At 47.6% G+C, this 18,051-nt stretch overlaps 1 protein-coding gene across 1 annotated transcript; it reads right to left on the bottom strand.

The window, feature by feature from the left end:
- Positions 1-11,650: 11,650 nt before the first annotated feature.
- Positions 11,651-17,640, bottom strand: LOC115893894 (spermatogenesis-associated protein 31E1-like). Its single transcript, XM_030919186.1, has 5 exons — positions 17,413-17,640; positions 16,604-16,661; positions 16,001-16,061; positions 14,727-15,739; positions 11,651-14,624 (listed from the first exon to the last, which is right to left on the bottom strand). The coding sequence occupies exons 1-5, from the start codon at positions 17,638-17,640 to the stop codon at positions 11,749-11,751; spliced, it is 4,236 nt and encodes a 1,411-aa protein (XP_030775046.1). The 3' UTR covers positions 11,651-11,748.
- Between the last annotated feature and the right edge of the window lie 411 nt (positions 17,641-18,051).

Genomic DNA, 18,051 nt, shown 5'->3' on the forward strand with positions numbered 1-18,051 from the left:
AATCAAATAGTAACACTATAAGAACAGTTTGTCATCAAGTTTAAGTTTGCAGTGTAGCAAAGTAATGCCCATCCATTGGAATTATTAGATTTCATTCGGTTTCACCCATTTCTTGTTTAGAAAAAGAAAGTGCAGCTCACTGCCAGTGCAGTATTCTTGGGGCAAATGGGAAGTAGGGTAAAGAAAATCATTGTTCTTATCATTAAATTACACCTCAACATTCCCTACACTGGAGTGGATTCATACTGGTAATGTTTCTTTTAAATCACATCATTTGTAAAATGCCTTTTTTTAAGTTTAAATTACAAAAATAGCATCTTCTAAATACTGAAATCCAAACAGCAGAGAAAATTTAGTTGGGCACATACTTGTTAATAAAAAGAGCCTTTTGTTTAACATCTAGTCTTGAAATCTGTGACGAATATACACAACTAGTTTTAAACAAGGATTTCTTCTTTATCAGTAACCTTGTGAATTCACTTAAAAATAAAGGCTCTGACTCAACTTGACTGAGGAAAGACATAAAAACTAAACTTTCAGGTTTTTCTTCCAATTATATGTCGGGAGCCTTAGCTCTTGCACTTAGCCCAGCAACTCGATCAAATTTATTGCTTTATGGTCTTAAAATTGTACAAAATCATGTGATTACAGAACCTTGAGAGAATCAAAACTCTGGGGAGAGAATTGTTCCTGTTTCCTCACTGATTGCCCTGCTTGGGTGCCTTAAGAGAAAAAGGATTTAGACCTGTTTGAAAGACAAATTTGTATAATCTCAATCATTATTCACACATGGCCACTGAAAACATAGTCAGCAAACGGAACAGATTCCAAACAATGGGGGTGGTTCTAAAATCATAACCAGTGCCACTTTAATGAATCATTCTGCTCATCTTGTAGGATCAGCATGTTTTTATAAAGAACCAGTATTTGTCTTTATTTCTTCTGCTTTCACTACACTGCCTGGCACATGATAAACATTTGATAAAAGCCTCCTGAATTAACTTCACCACAAGTTGGATTGCCCTTTGTAACCCTAAATCTTGAGATCTAAGTTATATTTCAATTCTGACATATACTGAGCTTAAAGCATTTAAACAGCCAAATTCATCACAGGAGGAGAACTATGCAGTTTTAATTTCCCAGGCTCAGAATGGGGTACAGACATGATAGCGGGAGGCAGGAAAGATAGATTAAGCAAAGCATTCTCTTTCTCCCTCACAGGAAAGGATCCATCAGGAAGCATTCGTTTCACAAGACGTTCCTGTTCCTGATCTTCAACAAGGTCATTAAATTCCACAATCCATCACAATCAGGGATATTTTTCAGAAAGAATTCACAAGTTGAAAAAATAGAACATTTCTGCACTGGAAGAAAGTAACATTTCTAGATTCGTCAAGATTGTCCAGTTCTGTGCCAAGCAATACAGAGAAATAGGCAAAGCTGTGCTCCCTGGACACTGACACCCGAGAAACCCTTTCTCACATATTAAATTATGTGGCTTCTCATAATACATGAATGAGAATTCAAGAGGTCCTGGCTAAAGGGAACTGGCTCCTGACGCTGCACTTGCTGGGCTCTTCGGGGCCCAAGCAGGCCTTCTGACTGCTTCCAGGGGCATGGAATCCCTGCAGGTAAAGCAAGAGTCGTGGAACTTGAAAATGAATAAAAAGCAGTGCCTGTGACCTTTTAAAATTGACAATTCCCCATCCCCACTCCTGAAACTCTGATTTCCTATGTGCAATTTACTGTGAGCTCCAACAAACCAGAGTATTTAGAATACTCTGACAAGGTATTCTAAATGACAAGGAAATGCACACTTCGGCCGGGAGCTGAGATCTCCAGCTCCATGGTGGGTAAGTGTCTCACCTGGGCTTGGGGTCAGCTCAACGTGGGCCGCTGGAGTGTGATCCAAACTGTACTTTCATCCTGGCAGTCTCAGAGTCTCAATTATATTCCGTGGTTGAGATCCCACTACTGGCAGAAAGGTGTGCAGTGTAAAGACACATTCAAGAATCTGAAGCCCCATTTACCTAGTGCTTGCGAAGACGCACTGAGGCCTCTTGGTGCTTAACTCGTATTGGTATTAGTCTTGCTCTAAATAGTCAGCTTTAAAAGTTTTTTTTTTGTTGTTGTTTGTTTGTTTGCTTGTTTTTTTGAGATGGAGTTTCACTCTTATTGCCCAGACTGGAGTGCATAGCATGATCTTGGCTCACTGCAACCTCCACCTCCCGGGTTCAAGCGATTCTCCTGCTTCAGCCTCCTGAGTAGCTGGGATTACAGGCATCCACGACCACGCCTGGCTTTTTTTTTTTTTTTTTTTTTTTTTGTATCTTTAGTAGAGATGGGGTTTTACCATGCTGGCCAGACTGGTCTCAAACTCCTGACCTCTGGTGATCCGCCCACCTCGGCCTCCCAAAGTGCTGGAATTACAGACATGAGCCACCACACCTGGCCTAAAAGTTTTAACAATCCCTAACTTATTACCTGGAGAACTGCCTTGACTGCACATAAATCTGAAATATCAGCTTCAAGGGGCAAAATCTATTTTTCTGAACTCAAATTGCTACTGGCTTCTATAGAATTCTCAACTGCTATATTCAAATTGTTTCCAACAGTCACAAAGCAATCAAGTATGTATTATTTATACTTTTCTGCTCAGACATCTGTTAACATGAATTACCAAAATTTTGTAACTTCCAAAATTATATTAATTAGCTTGATTTAATAATTCCATATTGTATATATCAAACCATCACAATGTACCCCGTAAATGTATATAGTTATATGTCAATTAAAAATAACATTTAAAACTCACAGCTTCATTCTATAAATGTTGCTTCTAGATATGTTACCTTCGTAGAGAAACATATATTTCCCTGAGTGAATAATTTATTTTGCAACTTTGGAAAAAATTTTTATCCTGCAAGTATCTCAGTTTTTTCCACTGAAAACTGAAAATGAAATTGTTTAATTCCCTCTCTATTATAGTATTGTAGAATAATTGAAAATTGCTACACAATTTTTTAAAAACCCTATGAAGGACATACAAGGGCTTAATGGTCATTTATCTTTACAGGAAATATTTCTTCTAAGTGCCCATGTGACTTAAAAAACTTACAAACACTTAAAAACATTAACAATTGCTATTAAATTTGATCCATAAATATAAGAATTGTTGGATTTTCAGGGCAAAACTTAAGTCATGAGAATTTCTTGTTCATTGTCTTGGTAAGACATTTTGGTGATTTCTAACTCTCTTATCCTTTGGGGATTCCCACAACGCATATGTTGGTCTGCTTGCTGGTGTCTCCTAGTCTTCTTAGGTGCTATCCACTTTTCATTACTCTTCTTTCCTTTCCGTTCCTCCAACTCAATAATTTCAGTTGTGGTTTGCTCAAGTTTACTTCTTCTTTCTTCTGCTTGCTCAAATCTGCTTTTGAATCCTTCTAGTATATTATCATTACAGGTAGTATACTTTTTAGATATACTTTAGATATACTACAGGTAGTATACTTTTTAGATATAGGAAGAATTTTTTGGTTCCCCCTTATAATTTTATATCTTTATTAATAATATGCTTATTTTTTTCAGGCATAACTTGTTTTGTTGTTCATGTCTCCCTTAACTCTTCGAGCATCTTTAAGACAACTGTTTTAAAGTATTTGTATAGTGTGTGTGTGACATCTGGGCTTCCACAGGTTTTGTGCTGATTTATTTGGTATCATTTATGGGTTGTAATTTCCTGTTTTGTTATATGCATTGCTTTTTGTTGTAGTTGAAAACTGGACATTAAAACTTATAATGTAGGAACTCTGGAAATCAAAATTTCCCCCTTTTTCTGTGGCTTTCTGGGCTTAAAAAAATTTTTATATGATGTCTCTGTGTTGGGACTAAATCTGAGTTGAGAACTTAAGGTCTTCGTCATTTCTTTTCTGGGCTTGTTTCTTTCCTTTAGCATGCATGGTAGCTTCCTCAATTTCCCACATATGCAGTTGTTTCTGGAGGTTCAAAAAAACAGGTGTAACTGCTTTAAATCTTCTAGGAGACATTTCAGGTGAATGCAGATTGGAACAGTGGTGACTAGCCTCCATGCCCACACCTCAGTGATCAGGGAAACATTCCACAATCTCAAAACAGAGACCTGATATTTGCAGGGACAGGATTTTATTGCCCACCCTGGCTCCAGCAAGCTCCCTTGCCCCAAAATGTCAGTTATGACCCCCACAGCTGCCTGACATGGAACTGTGGTTGGTGATAGACAGCTGCCATTGTGCTGAAGGCTGAAATAGAGCAAACATTATCATAACTTAGCAGCCAATCTGTTCCCCGGGAGTTGCAAGTGTTCACATCAACTACAGAGTCCCAAAATATTCACTTCAGAGAGCCCCTTTCAGTATAATTGCTGTCCAGGAGGAGAGATGGATTCCTGGTGGGTGTGTCCTATTCTACCATTTTTCTTGACTTCACTCCCCTAAGGATCAATTTTAACAGAAAAGCACAATTATCCATTTTGTTTGTTTTTTTTTTTTGAGACTCAGGTGACTCTCCTGCCTCAGCCACCAGAGTAGCTGAGACTACAAGTGTGCACCACCATACGTGGCTAGTTTTTAAATTATTTGTACAAATGGGGTCTCCCTATGTTGCCTGGGCTGGTCTGGAACTCCTGGACTCAAGTTATCCTCCTGTCTCAGCCTCCCAAAGTCCTGAGATTACAGGCATGAACCACAGGCCCCAGCCCATAATTAATCTTTGAAGCATATTGCTTTCTTTGTATTAGAGGACTTTATTTACTCCTCTTTTATTAAATTTAGATTTTCTATGTCTCTTTTTATTGGCATCCGGAAATAAATCTAACCTAGACAATAATTTTCATTTTGATTAATCAGAAAAGTACATGACACTAACATCCTAGTCAGTCAAGTATTTATGTGGCATTTTGGTCCTACTTTGTGGGGTGACCGTAATCACTAGCTTTGCCATTACCGCCTTTAGAGTGTGAACTAACTATATATGTCTGAAGGTCTTTGGGGAGAGAACCTATGCTCTTGCCATTCTCATTTACTATTAGAGCAACAACTGTTTTCTGGGGACAGTCAGCTCAAATGGCTTCAAAATCTTAGTCAGTAACTCCACAGTAAAGAAAATAAGTGGATAAATATAGATTTCAGCGTGAAATGCATAGATTTACCTTTTGTATTTTTTGCTTTTATTGAAACAGGGTCTCACTCTGTCACCTAGGCTGGAGTGTAGTGATCACAAAGGCATCACACAGAGAAATTTAGGCTGATGCAGCTGCTCTGTGTAGTGCTGGGCGGTAGACACATGTCTCTATGGGTTTCTCAAAACTTACCACAAGCTACACCACACAAACTCACCTTTATTTTTTGCAAATTAAAAAAAAAAACAACCATAATATCAGAGTATTTCAGGAGGAAAAAGAAACTGATTAAAGACACTTTAGAAAAGTTTGATTGGATACTCTAAGACAAAACAAACTTTATAGAAACACACTAGTTGGTAATTTTGTTTATCACAGAGGCAAATGATAATTCTGACACTAGGCGAGAACAAATGAGTAAGTCAGTTGTAGATTATGTGAGCTGGAGTTGTCACTGCTGTGAAATGACTTTTTCTTGCAGCGTTGTGAAATGTTTCTTTCCCAGTGGTATGTTAATTTTCCCCAGAATTCTCACCAACCTATTCAAGTGTTTTTAAAAATACTTGCTCTTATGATTTTAAGACAAAAACACATCTGTTTTCAGCCCAGCTGGAGAAGCCTCATTACTATCACATCCTTTGTGTTCTAACTGAAACCCTGCACATAAAACAACAAATGAGCACGGGAAATGTTGGAAAAGTATAATAAGCAGGACAGACTCCCTGGGGAATGACAGTGGTACATTCCTTGGGTTTCCTATTCTTCTCATCTGTCCTGGAGAGAATGCTGTAGAAGCCTCCAACCAGAAACCACACCCAACAAAACCAAACCTAACAAAAACCCAGTTGTCTCAGCCAAAGAACCTGGAAAATAATGGCCTAGCAAGGAATACCCACCTGACTGTAGCCAAACATCTATGGAAACCCCCCCAAACACCATAATTCAGTGGAGTCCAGTGTGGAGCTGATGATCCACTTCACTTCCACGGAGTGGAAGGCAGCAGCAGTGCTCTGATTCCCTTGCCTGATGGTGTCCGGGGTGCCAAGCAGGGAGGTAAATCTTCTCTCTCCCGCATTGCAAAAGAAGGTGGCATTCCGGTATTTCTATCAAGGTGGTGTCAACAGACCAAGAAAGAAGCTGTTCTTCCATTTCCTGTCTGGCAAAAGCAGACAGTTCTACAATTCCCTTGCCAAGGTGGTGTCTGGTGGTGCCAGAGGCAAGCTTAGCCTCAAACTCCTCAAACTCATGCAGCAACAGTGACATTGACTGAGGCAGGGGGAAGTAGGCTAGTGTCACCCTCCCCACCCTGCTGTCACTGGAGACCAGCAGGAAGCTGAGCCTCTGCTGCCACCCAAATCAACCACACTGACAAGGTGTCGCATCTAGGCTAATTAGTACTCCAATTTCCCCCCGCTTCCAGTGTCAGCAGGGCCCAGTGGTGAATTAAACCTCCATACTGAACCAGCTGAAAGGAGACTGAGTGAGGTCTGAGGTGGTACCAGCGGGCAATTATTAACAGGAATTCCTTTGAACCAAATGCAAAATGCAAATCTGAGTGAAAATCTCAGAAAAAAAAAAAAAAAAAAAAAAAAAAAAAAAGTAAGTTATAGGACTGAACCAATTGGAAATTATATAATTAAAAAATACAACTGAAATAAAACTTTACTGGGTAAGCTTAAGTAAAGGGGAGAAGAAAGAAGATAGAATCAGTAAACTTGAGGACAAATCAGTAGGATTTACTGATTCTATTCTGAACAAAAGAGAAAAAATAGATACAAAACGAAACAACAGAGAACAGCCTCAGGGACCTGTCAGCATCACAATACTGAGTATATGTATCATCAGAGACCCAGACGGAAAGTAGAAAGAAATAGTGGGACTGGAAAAACAGTCAGTAAATTGATATCTGAAAACATCTTAATTTCGACAGAGACAGAAATCTACAGAATCAAGTAGCTGAGTAAATCCTAAATAAGATAAACCCAAATAAATTCATATTGAAACATATCATATAAAAACTTCTGAAAACAGAAGACAAAAACTTTTGAAAGCCTGCCCCCAATCTGAAACCATGTAGGACACAGGGAAGTGTCCCAACCTTTTTTATGTCCTGAAAGACAAGAACTGTTAACTGCAAATTCTATGTCCAGCAAAAATAGCATTCAAAAAGAGAAAAATAAAAGCATTGTTATGTGAAGGAAAACTGGCACAATTTGTTTTTTACCAAAACTCCTCTTAAAAATGTGAACAGTCCTATCAACAGAAACCAAATGATATCAGAAGAATGACTGGAACTTCAGAAAGAAAAGAATAAGAGAATGGGAAAATGTAAAAAGATATAACAGGTTACGCATCATCTGAGAAGTTTTCAAAATCATATTCAGTGTTTTTGCAAAAATTATAACACTGTAGAAGCATGCTGTGTATTAGATGTGTTACTAAGTGCAATTCGATTTTTAAAATAAGGTGGGTAAAGGAACCTACATGAAAATAAGGTGTCTGCACTTCATTTAAAGTGGTAAAACATCAATATCAGTTGACTGTGGTCAGTTACAAATGAATAATGATAATGAAGTAAAGACAGTAAGAAAATAATATAGAGATGTACTAGAAACCAATATAAAGAAATAATTATGTAATCCTAAAACTATTTCAGTAACTCACAGGAAGGTAAGAAAAAAGAGCAGAGGAAATATAAAGAGAATGAACAAGCAGAAAATAAATTATAAAGTAGAACACCTAGGCCTTAACATATATGTTACAGTTAACTTAAATATAAATTGTGAACACTTGTCGATTAAAGGACAAGGAATATCAAGCCGGACAAACAAACATGATTCAAAAATATGTATGCTACTTATGTCAATTGATATAGAAAAAGCATTTGCCAAAGTATAGCACAGTTTTATGATAAAAACCTTCAGAAACCTACAAATAGAAGGAAACTTCCTTAACTTTATCAAGAGTATTTATCAAAAACCAACAGCTATGTCATACTTAATGGTGAAGACTGAATGGTTTTCCCCTAAGGGTGGAAACAAGGCAGAGACATCTGCTCTCACCTCTGCTATTTGACAGAGCACTGAAGTTCTAGTCAGCACAATTGGACAAGAAACAGGTAAGGCATACTGACTGAAAAAAAAAAGAAAGAAGGAAAGCGGCCTCTATTGCGGACTATGAGATTGTCTTTGTAATGTCTCAGAGAAACTAAAAAAGTCTTGTAGAAATAATAATAAGTTATTTAGCAAGTTCACAGGATAAATGATCCATCTTACAAAACTCATCATACTTCTATAAACTAACAACGAATGTGTGGAAACGGAAAATACCTTTACAATTGCTCTAAAGAAAACACTTAGGCAGAAACCTGACAAGACATGCAGAATCAAGATGGCAAAAATGACAAAATGTGCGTGAAAGAATTGAGAGAAGAGCTAAACAAATTCACACATACCTTATTAATGGTTTGGAAGACTCAAGACAGCAAACATGTCAACTCTCTTCAAATGGATGGGTAGACTTAATGACATTCATGTCAAAACCCCAGTTTGATTTTTTATGCATATAGATAAACTTATTTTAAGTTTATATGGAAAGGCACATGATATTGGTGGAGAGATGGACACATTGGTCGACAGAACAGAATACAGAACTCAGAAATGGACCCAAGCAAATATGCCCAACTCATTTTTCCAAACCCAAGAACTGGCAGAAACTGCTGGAGAGAGAATAGTTACTTGGGCTTCAAGTCTAGAGATTAATTGTGATGTGCCCTGCTCTGTAGAATAATAAAACAGTGTATTCAAGCAAACAATAGAACGGGTGATACTAATTGAATGATGTTACAACACACACATATGTATGTATGCGGATACAGACATGTGCACACATATACACACATAGATATGTGTAATATGTGTGTATTTACAACTGAGGTTAAACCGTTAGGCAATAAGAATGCAGTCCTATTTTTCTATCCTCTCTTTTCTAACATCTTTCAAACAGATGATGTTTTGGAAGATTTTCAATTCTTTTCAATAATTAAAAAACTTTTCCAACAGAACAAATACGCATGCTGAATTATTTTAATACCCTATTTTACACGTGGTTGTAAATAAGCAACCCGTTGTATAGATTCAGCATTTTGGATGTTAAGGTAAACATATAGCTGCTCCTCATTTGTAGAAGAGTGGATTTACAGTATGTGTGTCGGTTGCAAGTTGTATATTTAAATTACTTAAAAATATATCCTCTTTGGTAATAGTTTTTTAAAATGAATTTGTGGCACATTAGAAAGAATGTTTTAAAGCAAAATTGCTTTTTAGTTTGTATTCTCTAAACGTCAGAAGTTTACTTTGAAGAATTAAAAAACTTACTAGAATATTCATATTTAACCTATAAAATAAGTAACTTAGATGGAATAATTTGAATTTGAGAATTTCTTTATACCACTAAATTTGAACTATCAATGCCATTTTATTTTTACAGATTTTCCTTGACACATTATATTGGCTACTGGAAAGACTTAAGACCCTTTATGAAAATATGACTTTAGTGATGCAACTTATGTACGAGGCAGATAAGGAAGCATTGATCCCTGTGCCCGTTAACTAAGATTTTATGAAATAATTTCTAACAGAGGACAGTACCGGGAGTGTGGTCAGGCGCGCCTCCCTCCTCACCGGGCCCACCAGAAGCTTTCAGGGTTCTGGGAGAAACATGTCCAGGCCTGCAGAGGCTGTCACAGGGGAAAAGGGCCAGGGTGGGGAACCCAGCACAGGCAGCCTGGCCTCACAGGGGAGTCCAAGGTTTTCTGAGGAAGCCGTGTCCAAGCCGAGATCCTTCCTGTTCCATGTGCTCCAGCACAAGGCCCGCAGGAGGAGCCGGGTGAGTGAGACCAACCCACACAAGCCGGACGGATTCCCCAGGCAGTGAGGGGGAGCCGGGCCTGGGGGCCTGAGGGCGGCCTCGGAAGCACAGCGTCAGAGAAACTCCCACCGCGCCTATCAGGAACGCTTACACCTTTATATCAGCATGGGGGTTGGGACTGGGTGATCGGGGGAAGGGTCTGCCAGCGGGTCGGGGGGTCGCTCTGAGTTGGACGCCGTCTGATAGAGGAGGCTTTTCTGTTGTTGGGTTTCTCACGGAATCCACCCCAGACAGGACTTGGCTCCAGCAGTAGCCTGGGCGCCCAAAGTGACACCAGGGGCCTTTTCCAAACAGGTCTCCAGCATGAGTCTCACCACGCCTGGGTACAGGCCTGTCCCCTTGTCTTCAGCCTCCACAACCCCTGCAGGTGCAGAGCTCTCCCTGGGCAGAAGGCCCCTGGACAGAGCCCTCTGGGGACCAGCTCCTGCCTTTGCTCCTGCCTTCCCTGGGGATGGCCAGGAGGGACCCAGCATCAGGACGGAGGAGCCCAGGACCGTGCCCTGTGGGAACGCTCCCTGTGAACCATGTGACCAGATCCTCTGAGGCCCGGTGTGTCCCCTGCCAGCATCTGGGCTTGGAGCCATAGATGTGCTGTGTCACCCAGGCCAGCCCTTGCCTTCTGGGTCCCTCTGCCCTGGGAGTGGCACTGACCACTTTTACTTGTAATGATCACCGGACTGTGAGGACCCTGGTTACAGCTGTGGGCAGCTTGTGGATCCCGCACTTGCGAACTTACGTTCGTCTTCCCGGATTCTTCTCCCACCTCCCACCCTGGGCCTAAGGACCCCTCCTGTGGTTCCTGACCACAGAGTCCCGCCAGGGGGGCAGGCAGCAGCCCTGGGTGCCTCCTGAAACAGACACCCCACACTAGTGGCCCAGGAGACTGCTCTGGAGAGTGAGGCAGGGGACACCAGACGCAAACCCAGGGGTGTTACCAAGGCTGAGCCAAGTGCTGGCGGGGCCCAGGTCCATCCCGGAACTCAGCAGGCAGGGAAGGGTCTGGAGAGGGTGTCACCTCTTCCCCACCAGGACATCTGGGAAGGAGCTGTCCCGCCTCTGACCCAGGGCCCGTACAGGACACCCCCACATTCCCAGGCTACCACGGGGCAGGGAGGCTGCTGGGATCCATTACTCCTCCAGCCTCAGGGGAGCCTACCACCGCCTCAGGCCGTGAGGCCCCTGCAGACCCAGCCCCACAGCAGAACAGAAGTTACCTTAGTGAGAACGGGGATGCAGTGAGCCAGAGCCCGGTGGGGTCTCCATAGGGTTTGCTGTCCTTACACATACTGAAGACTCTGGGTCATGATCCAGTTTGGAAACCAGACACGGTTTCTCCCTGGACAGGGAGAAGAGGGGGTCCTCCACGTCCCTGCCAGCCTCCTCCAGGCCCAGCCATTCTAGAAGCCGCACTCAGGAGGAGTGGACACGGAGCCCGTTCCTGTGCCCTAGCATGGCACAGACAGAAGCCACCACCTCTGCAGGGAAACCAAGTGTATTGGGAACTTCTCTGTGAAAGTCTGGAACGCATGGCGGCTGTGATCACCCAGGCAGGACAGGCTTAACGTGTAGGTGTCAGTTTTATTTGAGTAGAACCCCGTCTCCCCCAGGAGACGTGCAAGAAGCTTTCTCTGGTTCAGGAGGCAAGACACCTCGTGTAGACCTCAGTCCCTGCGGCCGCGGATGGGGCCACTCGAGGCGCTTGCCACGCGTGGCCTGTGGTGGTGGGGGCCAGCTGGGGACACAGGCTCCCGGGGAGGTGGGGCCCATCTGCTGTCTCTGTCTCTGATGTTGCTGTTTTTGACAGGACAGTGGTGGCCCCTGGGGGTGGCTTTGGGGCTGCAGGCCAGAGCTCTCATCTCTCTGCTATGTTCCTGGTGGCAGTGACCCCTGTGGCCACAGGAAGGCACATTCTCCTGAGCATGGAGGTCACCTTTGTGGCGACTGACCTCTGAGGGACCACGTCCCCACGGAAGCCCCAGTTTGTCCACCAGGATTTGCCTCACACCTCTGCTGATGGTCCAGGCTTCATCAACCATGCAGTCCGTAAACAGCCTTGCTGGGCCAGACCCCCAGCTCTGGACAGCATCTGCCCCAGGCTTGCCTTTCTCCAGGACGTCTTCCCACCCTGCGCCTGTTTTCCTGGGGTGTAGACCCTGTGGATGGTGACCGATCTTTCTCCGGAAGTGGCTTTCTGGTGGCGTCTCTCCCTTCTCCGGCTGACGCTGGTTGTATTTCCTTTCTTCTTTGTCTCCTATTTCCCTGGCGTGGGGAGGGTGGCTCCTCCCACTGGCTTCAGAGGTCCTTGGTCCCTTGGAGCCGTGTCCCTGCTCCCCTGGTCTGGGTCTCCTGCGGGCCTCGCCCTTGTCCGCAGAGCCCAGAGTCTTCTGACTCTTCTGCGGGGCCTTTGCTTTCGGGCTCCCAGGCTCCTGCTGCCGTGGGCTGTCCCCTCCCTTCCATAGGAGGGCCCATGGCCCCTGGGAAGCCGTCATGTTCTTACTGGACACACTCTGGGAGGTGGACAGAGGGGCCTGAGCGGGCAGCCTGTCTGCGGCGGGGAGCATGTCCACATGGTGGCCTGGAAGGCACAGATCTATGGCGCCATCCTGGAGGCGGACGCCTGAGGCGCGGCCTGGCGGCTGCTCCTCTGAATCCACCTGCGCTAGGAGCGCAATCTCACTGACCACCTGCGATTTCAGGCGCAGCTGCTCTGGATCTTGAGCAACACGGATTGTAGACCCTGAGGGGTTATCAGTGGTCCCCAGAGTCCCCGTGCTCCTCAGATCCACCTGAACGCTTCCTGATCTTGCCCTCACACTGGGTCCCACGGTGACGTCCCAAGTGGGGGGCTTCTCCTCCCCCACCTTCAGTGCCTCCAGGGCGTCTTTGGCCCTTGCCCACTGGGACCCTATGCTGAGCTCTTGCAGGGCTCTGCTACTACACACGTTTCCTGGGGACATGCTCTCACTCTCAAACCTTGCCTCCTTCCCAACCATTTCTGAACCCATACTCCCCTCTAGTCTGGGTTTGGGTTTCCCGGATGCCAGGACAGTCCTGCTCTGCCAGGTTCTGCCCACAAGGCTGCATGTGGGGGGCTGAGAAGACCCCCTGTCCTCATGTCGAGTTGGAAAGGCCTCTGATCGCCCATGGGTGTCAGCTGACTGGGACCCTCTCAGGGGCCTCTGGGCTTCCTCCTGCTCAGGTGGTGCGGGAGCGAGAGCACCACTCACGGTCAGGACTGACTTGCTTGTTGTTCTGTTGTCTCCTGGACCATTCTGAGGACGTTTTCCCAGGAAAATGGGAACCTTGGCTGCAGACTTGTCCCGAGATTCCCAGGAGGCCCAGGGATGAAAGGTGGATTGTGGGAAGGGCGGGGCCTGAGCCTCACCTGACCAGACATTTGTGGGCTCCAGGGACTGGAGGTCTGGACCCCACCTGTGTCTCACACGGAACCTTAAAAGATGCACTTCCAGCATCTGCTGGGTGCAGGGCTGGAGGAAGGAAAGCTCCTGGGAGGTGTTCACATGGGCTTTCCCACCCCTCCAGGATGCCAGCTTCCCGGGTTTCCTGTGGGTGTCAGACTGGGGAACAGCACATTTGACCATGAGCCAGGAGCGACGCAGAGGCACGGGGATCCAGCCCTCTTTGATCTCCCCCACCTTCCTGGCCAGATGGATTTGCAGCTTGTTTTCCAGATGCTTCTTGTCTGGGTCCCCGGGTGTGGAACTTACTGATTGGTATTTCCAGGGCCTCCATATGTCACCTTCTGCCTCCTCCTTGTCTTCCTCCAGAAACTTCACTGAGGTCCTTCCTGAGCCTCGATCCCGGCTTGGGTCTGGCCCTAGTTTGGACCGTAAGCACCCCTTCCCAGAGAAACTTCCAGAACTCCGGAACCCGGTCTTCTGCACATCCTTCCTGCCCTTCCCTGCAAATTCAGAAGGCTGGGAGGGCGAGAGGGCCTGCTGTGTCTCTTCTGCCTGACTCTGGGGCCTCCCTGGGAATTCCCCCTCAGGCTGCAGCAGGTCCCCAGATGCCTGGAATCTGCTGGGAGGGCCCCAGGACTGCTCCTGGTGGATGGCACTCCTTCCTTGCCACCGGTGCTCTGGGAGCTCAGGGCTGGTGGTAACCCCGGGAAGGATGGGGCCTGACTTGGGGCTCCAGGAGGCTGGCCTCTCCTGGGGAAGGTGGGCAGTGGGCTGGCTCAGGCCAGCCGGAGACTTTGTGAGGAGAGAGGGCAAAACCCTCTTCCACTTTGATCGCTTCTTCAAGGTCCATTCAAGATTCTCCTTTCCAGCGGGGATGACAGACTCTGTCCTCTCCTGGGTTGGAGGGTAAGATGCCCCACAGTCCCTAATCTGGGGTGGAGAAGAGCACGGTAGGCTTGGGACAGGGGGTGAGAGGTGGGCCTGGGTCTGGATCCCAGCCAAAGGCGGGGGCTGGGACTGGGGCCAGGCTGGAGTGAAAAATTGGGGCTGGGCCATGTGGTCGGGCTGGGGCGGTGCCTGGGAAAGCTGTGAGGATGCCTCAACCTCAGGTTCACCTGGAGGAGAAGTGGAGGCTTTATCCAATGATACAGAGTGCGCATTCTGTGAGGCAGGCAGTGCCTGGGAAAGGTGTGAGGATGCCTCAACCTCAGGTTCACCTGGAAGAGAAGTGGAGGCTTTATCCAGTGATACGGAGTGCGCATTCTGTGAGGAAGTCTTGCTAGAAACCCAGGCTGTGGCTACTAGGGACTCGCTGTTGAAAGATGGGAGGTTCCAGAAAAGCTGGCTGCATTTCTGCTGCAAGTGGTCCCCCACCGCTGTGGCGTCAGAGACTTGCTGAGGACGGGGCAGCTGCTGTGGTTGGGTTGACACATTCCAGAAGGGATTTAGAGTCGTGATGTCCCACTCCTTCCCCAATGATGTCATCTGCAGGTGGCCGGCCCGTTCCCTTTCTTTCTCCTGCCACATCTTCATCAGTGCTCTCTTGGCGATGAGAGTCTCCAGCAGCTTCTGCACGTCAGGGTGAATGAATGTGCAGCCACCTACCTCCACGTGCCTGGGTGTGGGGTCTCCCCAGAAGGAAGCCTCTAGGGGGTGGTTGGGAAGATGCTGTGGCTGGGATTTGCCATGTGAACAGGTGGAGAGGCCCCAGGTGGTGGCAGACTCCCTCCAGCAATAGAGGTCCCAGATGGGATCGCTGGAACGCCCAAGGCCAGAGATCACCCTGGTTGGAGAAGGCAGCCCCTGGTTGTGTAGAGGGGAGCTCTTGGGGACGAGGCATGTTGTGGAGTCACACTGAAGTCCAGCCAGGCTGGAGTCGGGTGGAGGTGGAGAGGAGGTCAGGGGACCATGCGGCTGTGGTGAAGGAGGAAAAACCACATGTGGCCGGGATGCAGGGTGTTTTAGGGGAAGCAAGGGCTCTGGAGGCTTGGAGGCACTCAGGGTTGAGTGTGGTCCAAAAGGCTCTGAGAAGGTCATCGGGCCTGGTGACAGGGTGGAGGCCAGAGGAGCTGGGGGAGCTGCTGGGGACAAGCTGGCAGGAGATGGATCTGGCATGCATTTCCCATGCAGCTGGTGGGCCTTAGCAGGCGCTGGTTTGCACACGTCACCCGGGGGGTCTCCACCTAAGGGCAGATGGGAGCCGCCCTCGCCAGCGAGCTTCCTCAGGTGGCTGCAGGAGACAAGAGACACAAGCTGCAGCCAGGGGCATGTGGGGCGGAGAAGCCAGGAGGGGTGGGCACCTGGGGCCTACAGCTCCTCCACCTCCCCCACTACTGACTTCACAAAGCTCTGCCTAAGCCTGCCCCAGGGCTTCAGTCCTCTCCTCTCCCCTTCCCAGGACCTCTCCCTCCCAGATCACCAGCAGGCCCTAGGGTTGCATCAGAGGCCCTGGTAGGAAGGAGCACATGGAGAGAAGGGGGAAGCTCCTCACTTTTCCAGAAGGTAGTTCAGGTCCCGGGTCTCCTCCAGCTCCCTCATGAGGTTTCTGCAAGCTGGAAGTCAGGAGACAGGGTTATGGTGGAGAGGTCGGAGCCTGGGAACCTCATGGAAGCTGAGTGGGTGTCTCTTTAGGGGACACCACAGGGAACTAGATCCTGAAACCCACACATCTGTGGCCAAAGCCATATGGACCCGATGATGACAGGAAGGTGTCCACTGTGCAGCACTTTGTCATTTGCAAAAAGTGCTTCCACGTCCACCCCTTCATGGGTGTCACAACCATCTTGTTGGGAGAGCAAACGGGTGGTCTCAAAGAGGAGTCAGCCATGGCCGAGGTAAACAGCTGTCCACATGGACCTGGAGCCTCCCTGACCTCCCCCCATATCCCGGCAGGCCTTGGTCCCTTCCCCACACCGCCCCCTTATGGGCAATACCGGTCCCAGGCCCATGGCTTCATTCCCACAGGGAATCTGAGGAGGCCCCAGGTTCTGATTTCCCTCCCAGGAGTTTCCCTCTCAGGCCTCTGCAAATGACTTCCTCAGGGACAGGCGATGCTGTCACCTCTGGGGAGTCCTGGGGAGCAGCAGAGCCTCACCTTTCAGAGCTGAGATCTTCTTTCTGCTCCTGGACCTCCCCCTTCTCTCCCTTTGAGGCTGAGAAGCAAGAAAGGATGAGGGGCTGGGACCAGTTCTCAGTCTCCTCTCCCCAGACCAGCTGCACACATGCAGTGCTCATGAAGGACACGGCTCCCTGCCTCTAGCTCACGGAGCTCTGTGTGCGCTTTTTACTCATGTTCACCATGAATGAAATGTTTTCCGTTTTCCTTCTTAGGAAAATGCAAGGAGGGGTTTTCTGTGTGACTCCACCCTGGTGTCCCCAGTCCCTGCTCCTCCCTGAAGGCACACCCAGGCTCAGGTCTGCAGGCACCTCTGAGCTGCCGGTAGGACTCTGCATTGGAGGAGAATGGAGAGGAGGCCAGGGACCATGGGGTTGTGGTGAAGGAGGAAAAAGCACATGTGGCCGGGGTGCAGCCACAGGCGAATCCAGGCTCTCGTGGGAGGCTCTCGGGGGCTCAACACAGCTCACCAGATCACACAGAGGAGGCTGGGCCCCCAGGCACCTGGCCCAGGAAGGAGGGTGATGAGGCTGGGGCCTGACCCGGTCCTCGCCACTGAGTCTGGTGTTGGTTTTTGCCCTGACGCCCCCTGCGCACCCCACAGATGGTCTGGGAGCTGGGGGTGGAATCCTCCGCCCACTCTCACCCCTGCCTGCCCTGCCCTGCCCTAGAGGGATGACGAGATTTCCCATCGTGGGAGTGTCTCTCGTTGTTTAGGAAAAGTGGAAATGAGGGGAGGAAAAGAAGAGAGAATCTTCCTCTGTGGGGCTGGGCTGAGGGCTCCTCACCTCCCTGCTGCTCCTCTTCCTCCCGGGCGGGGGTGAGGGTGGGTCACTGTGGAGGTAGGAGAGTAATAGGTAGAGGAGCACCAGGCCACACACACTGGTGAGGATGAAATCCATCATCCAGGGAGTGGAGCTGGGGCTCAGCCATGTGGCACTAGGGCTCTTCAGAGGAAAGAGCATTTTCTCCATCTGAAGTGCAATGTCGCCTTCAAGCAACTGAGGGCTGGGCATCCCCTTTGGGTCTAGGGAGTGGGGCCCAGGCCTGCATCACAGAGCTGGGGCCTGTTCCTCACAAAGGGCTCCTGCGGGCAGGGGAGGGGCAGTGGGAGGAGGAGGCTGAAGCACAGCCCCGCCCTCAGCTCCCAGCCCTGGGTCCCTCCAGCCTCCTGGGTCCCCCAGATCCCTCCTTCCCACTCCAGCTGCTCATCTGTCAGAGACAGCCCTGGGTCCATTTTCCATTCTCTTCTCCTGGAACACAGGTGTCACCTGGCTCTCCTTATGCCTTGGAGATCCAGGCCTGAGCCCACCCATTTCATAGCCTTTGAAACTCTGAAATTCTCTTAGCAATCTAGGTGGTTTCCTAAGGATTATTTTAGAATCTCCTCTGTTTTCGTAATTTTCCCACACCCTATGTTTTCTACT

This window comes from Rhinopithecus roxellana, chromosome 16 (genome assembly GCF_007565055.1).
Source record: "Rhinopithecus roxellana isolate Shanxi Qingling chromosome 16, ASM756505v1, whole genome shotgun sequence".
NCBI classification, from domain to species: Eukaryota; Metazoa; Chordata; class Mammalia; order Primates; family Cercopithecidae; genus Rhinopithecus; species Rhinopithecus roxellana.

Bases quoted from the DNA above. Each gene is read 5' to 3' on its own strand.
- LOC115893894 (XM_030919186.1), bottom strand. From the start codon at position 17,640: ATGCCCAGCCCTCAGTTGCTTGAAGGCGACATTGCACTTCAGATGGAG. The intron at 16,662-17,412 runs GTGAGGAGCCCT...CTTGCTTCTCAG, and splicing joins GGAAGAGGAGCAGCAGGGAG to CCTCAAAGGGAGAGAAGGGG. The intron at 14,625-14,726 runs GTGAACCTGAGG...CTTCTCCTCCAG, and splicing joins AGCCTCCACTTCTCTTCCAG to GTGAACCTGAGGTTGAGGCA.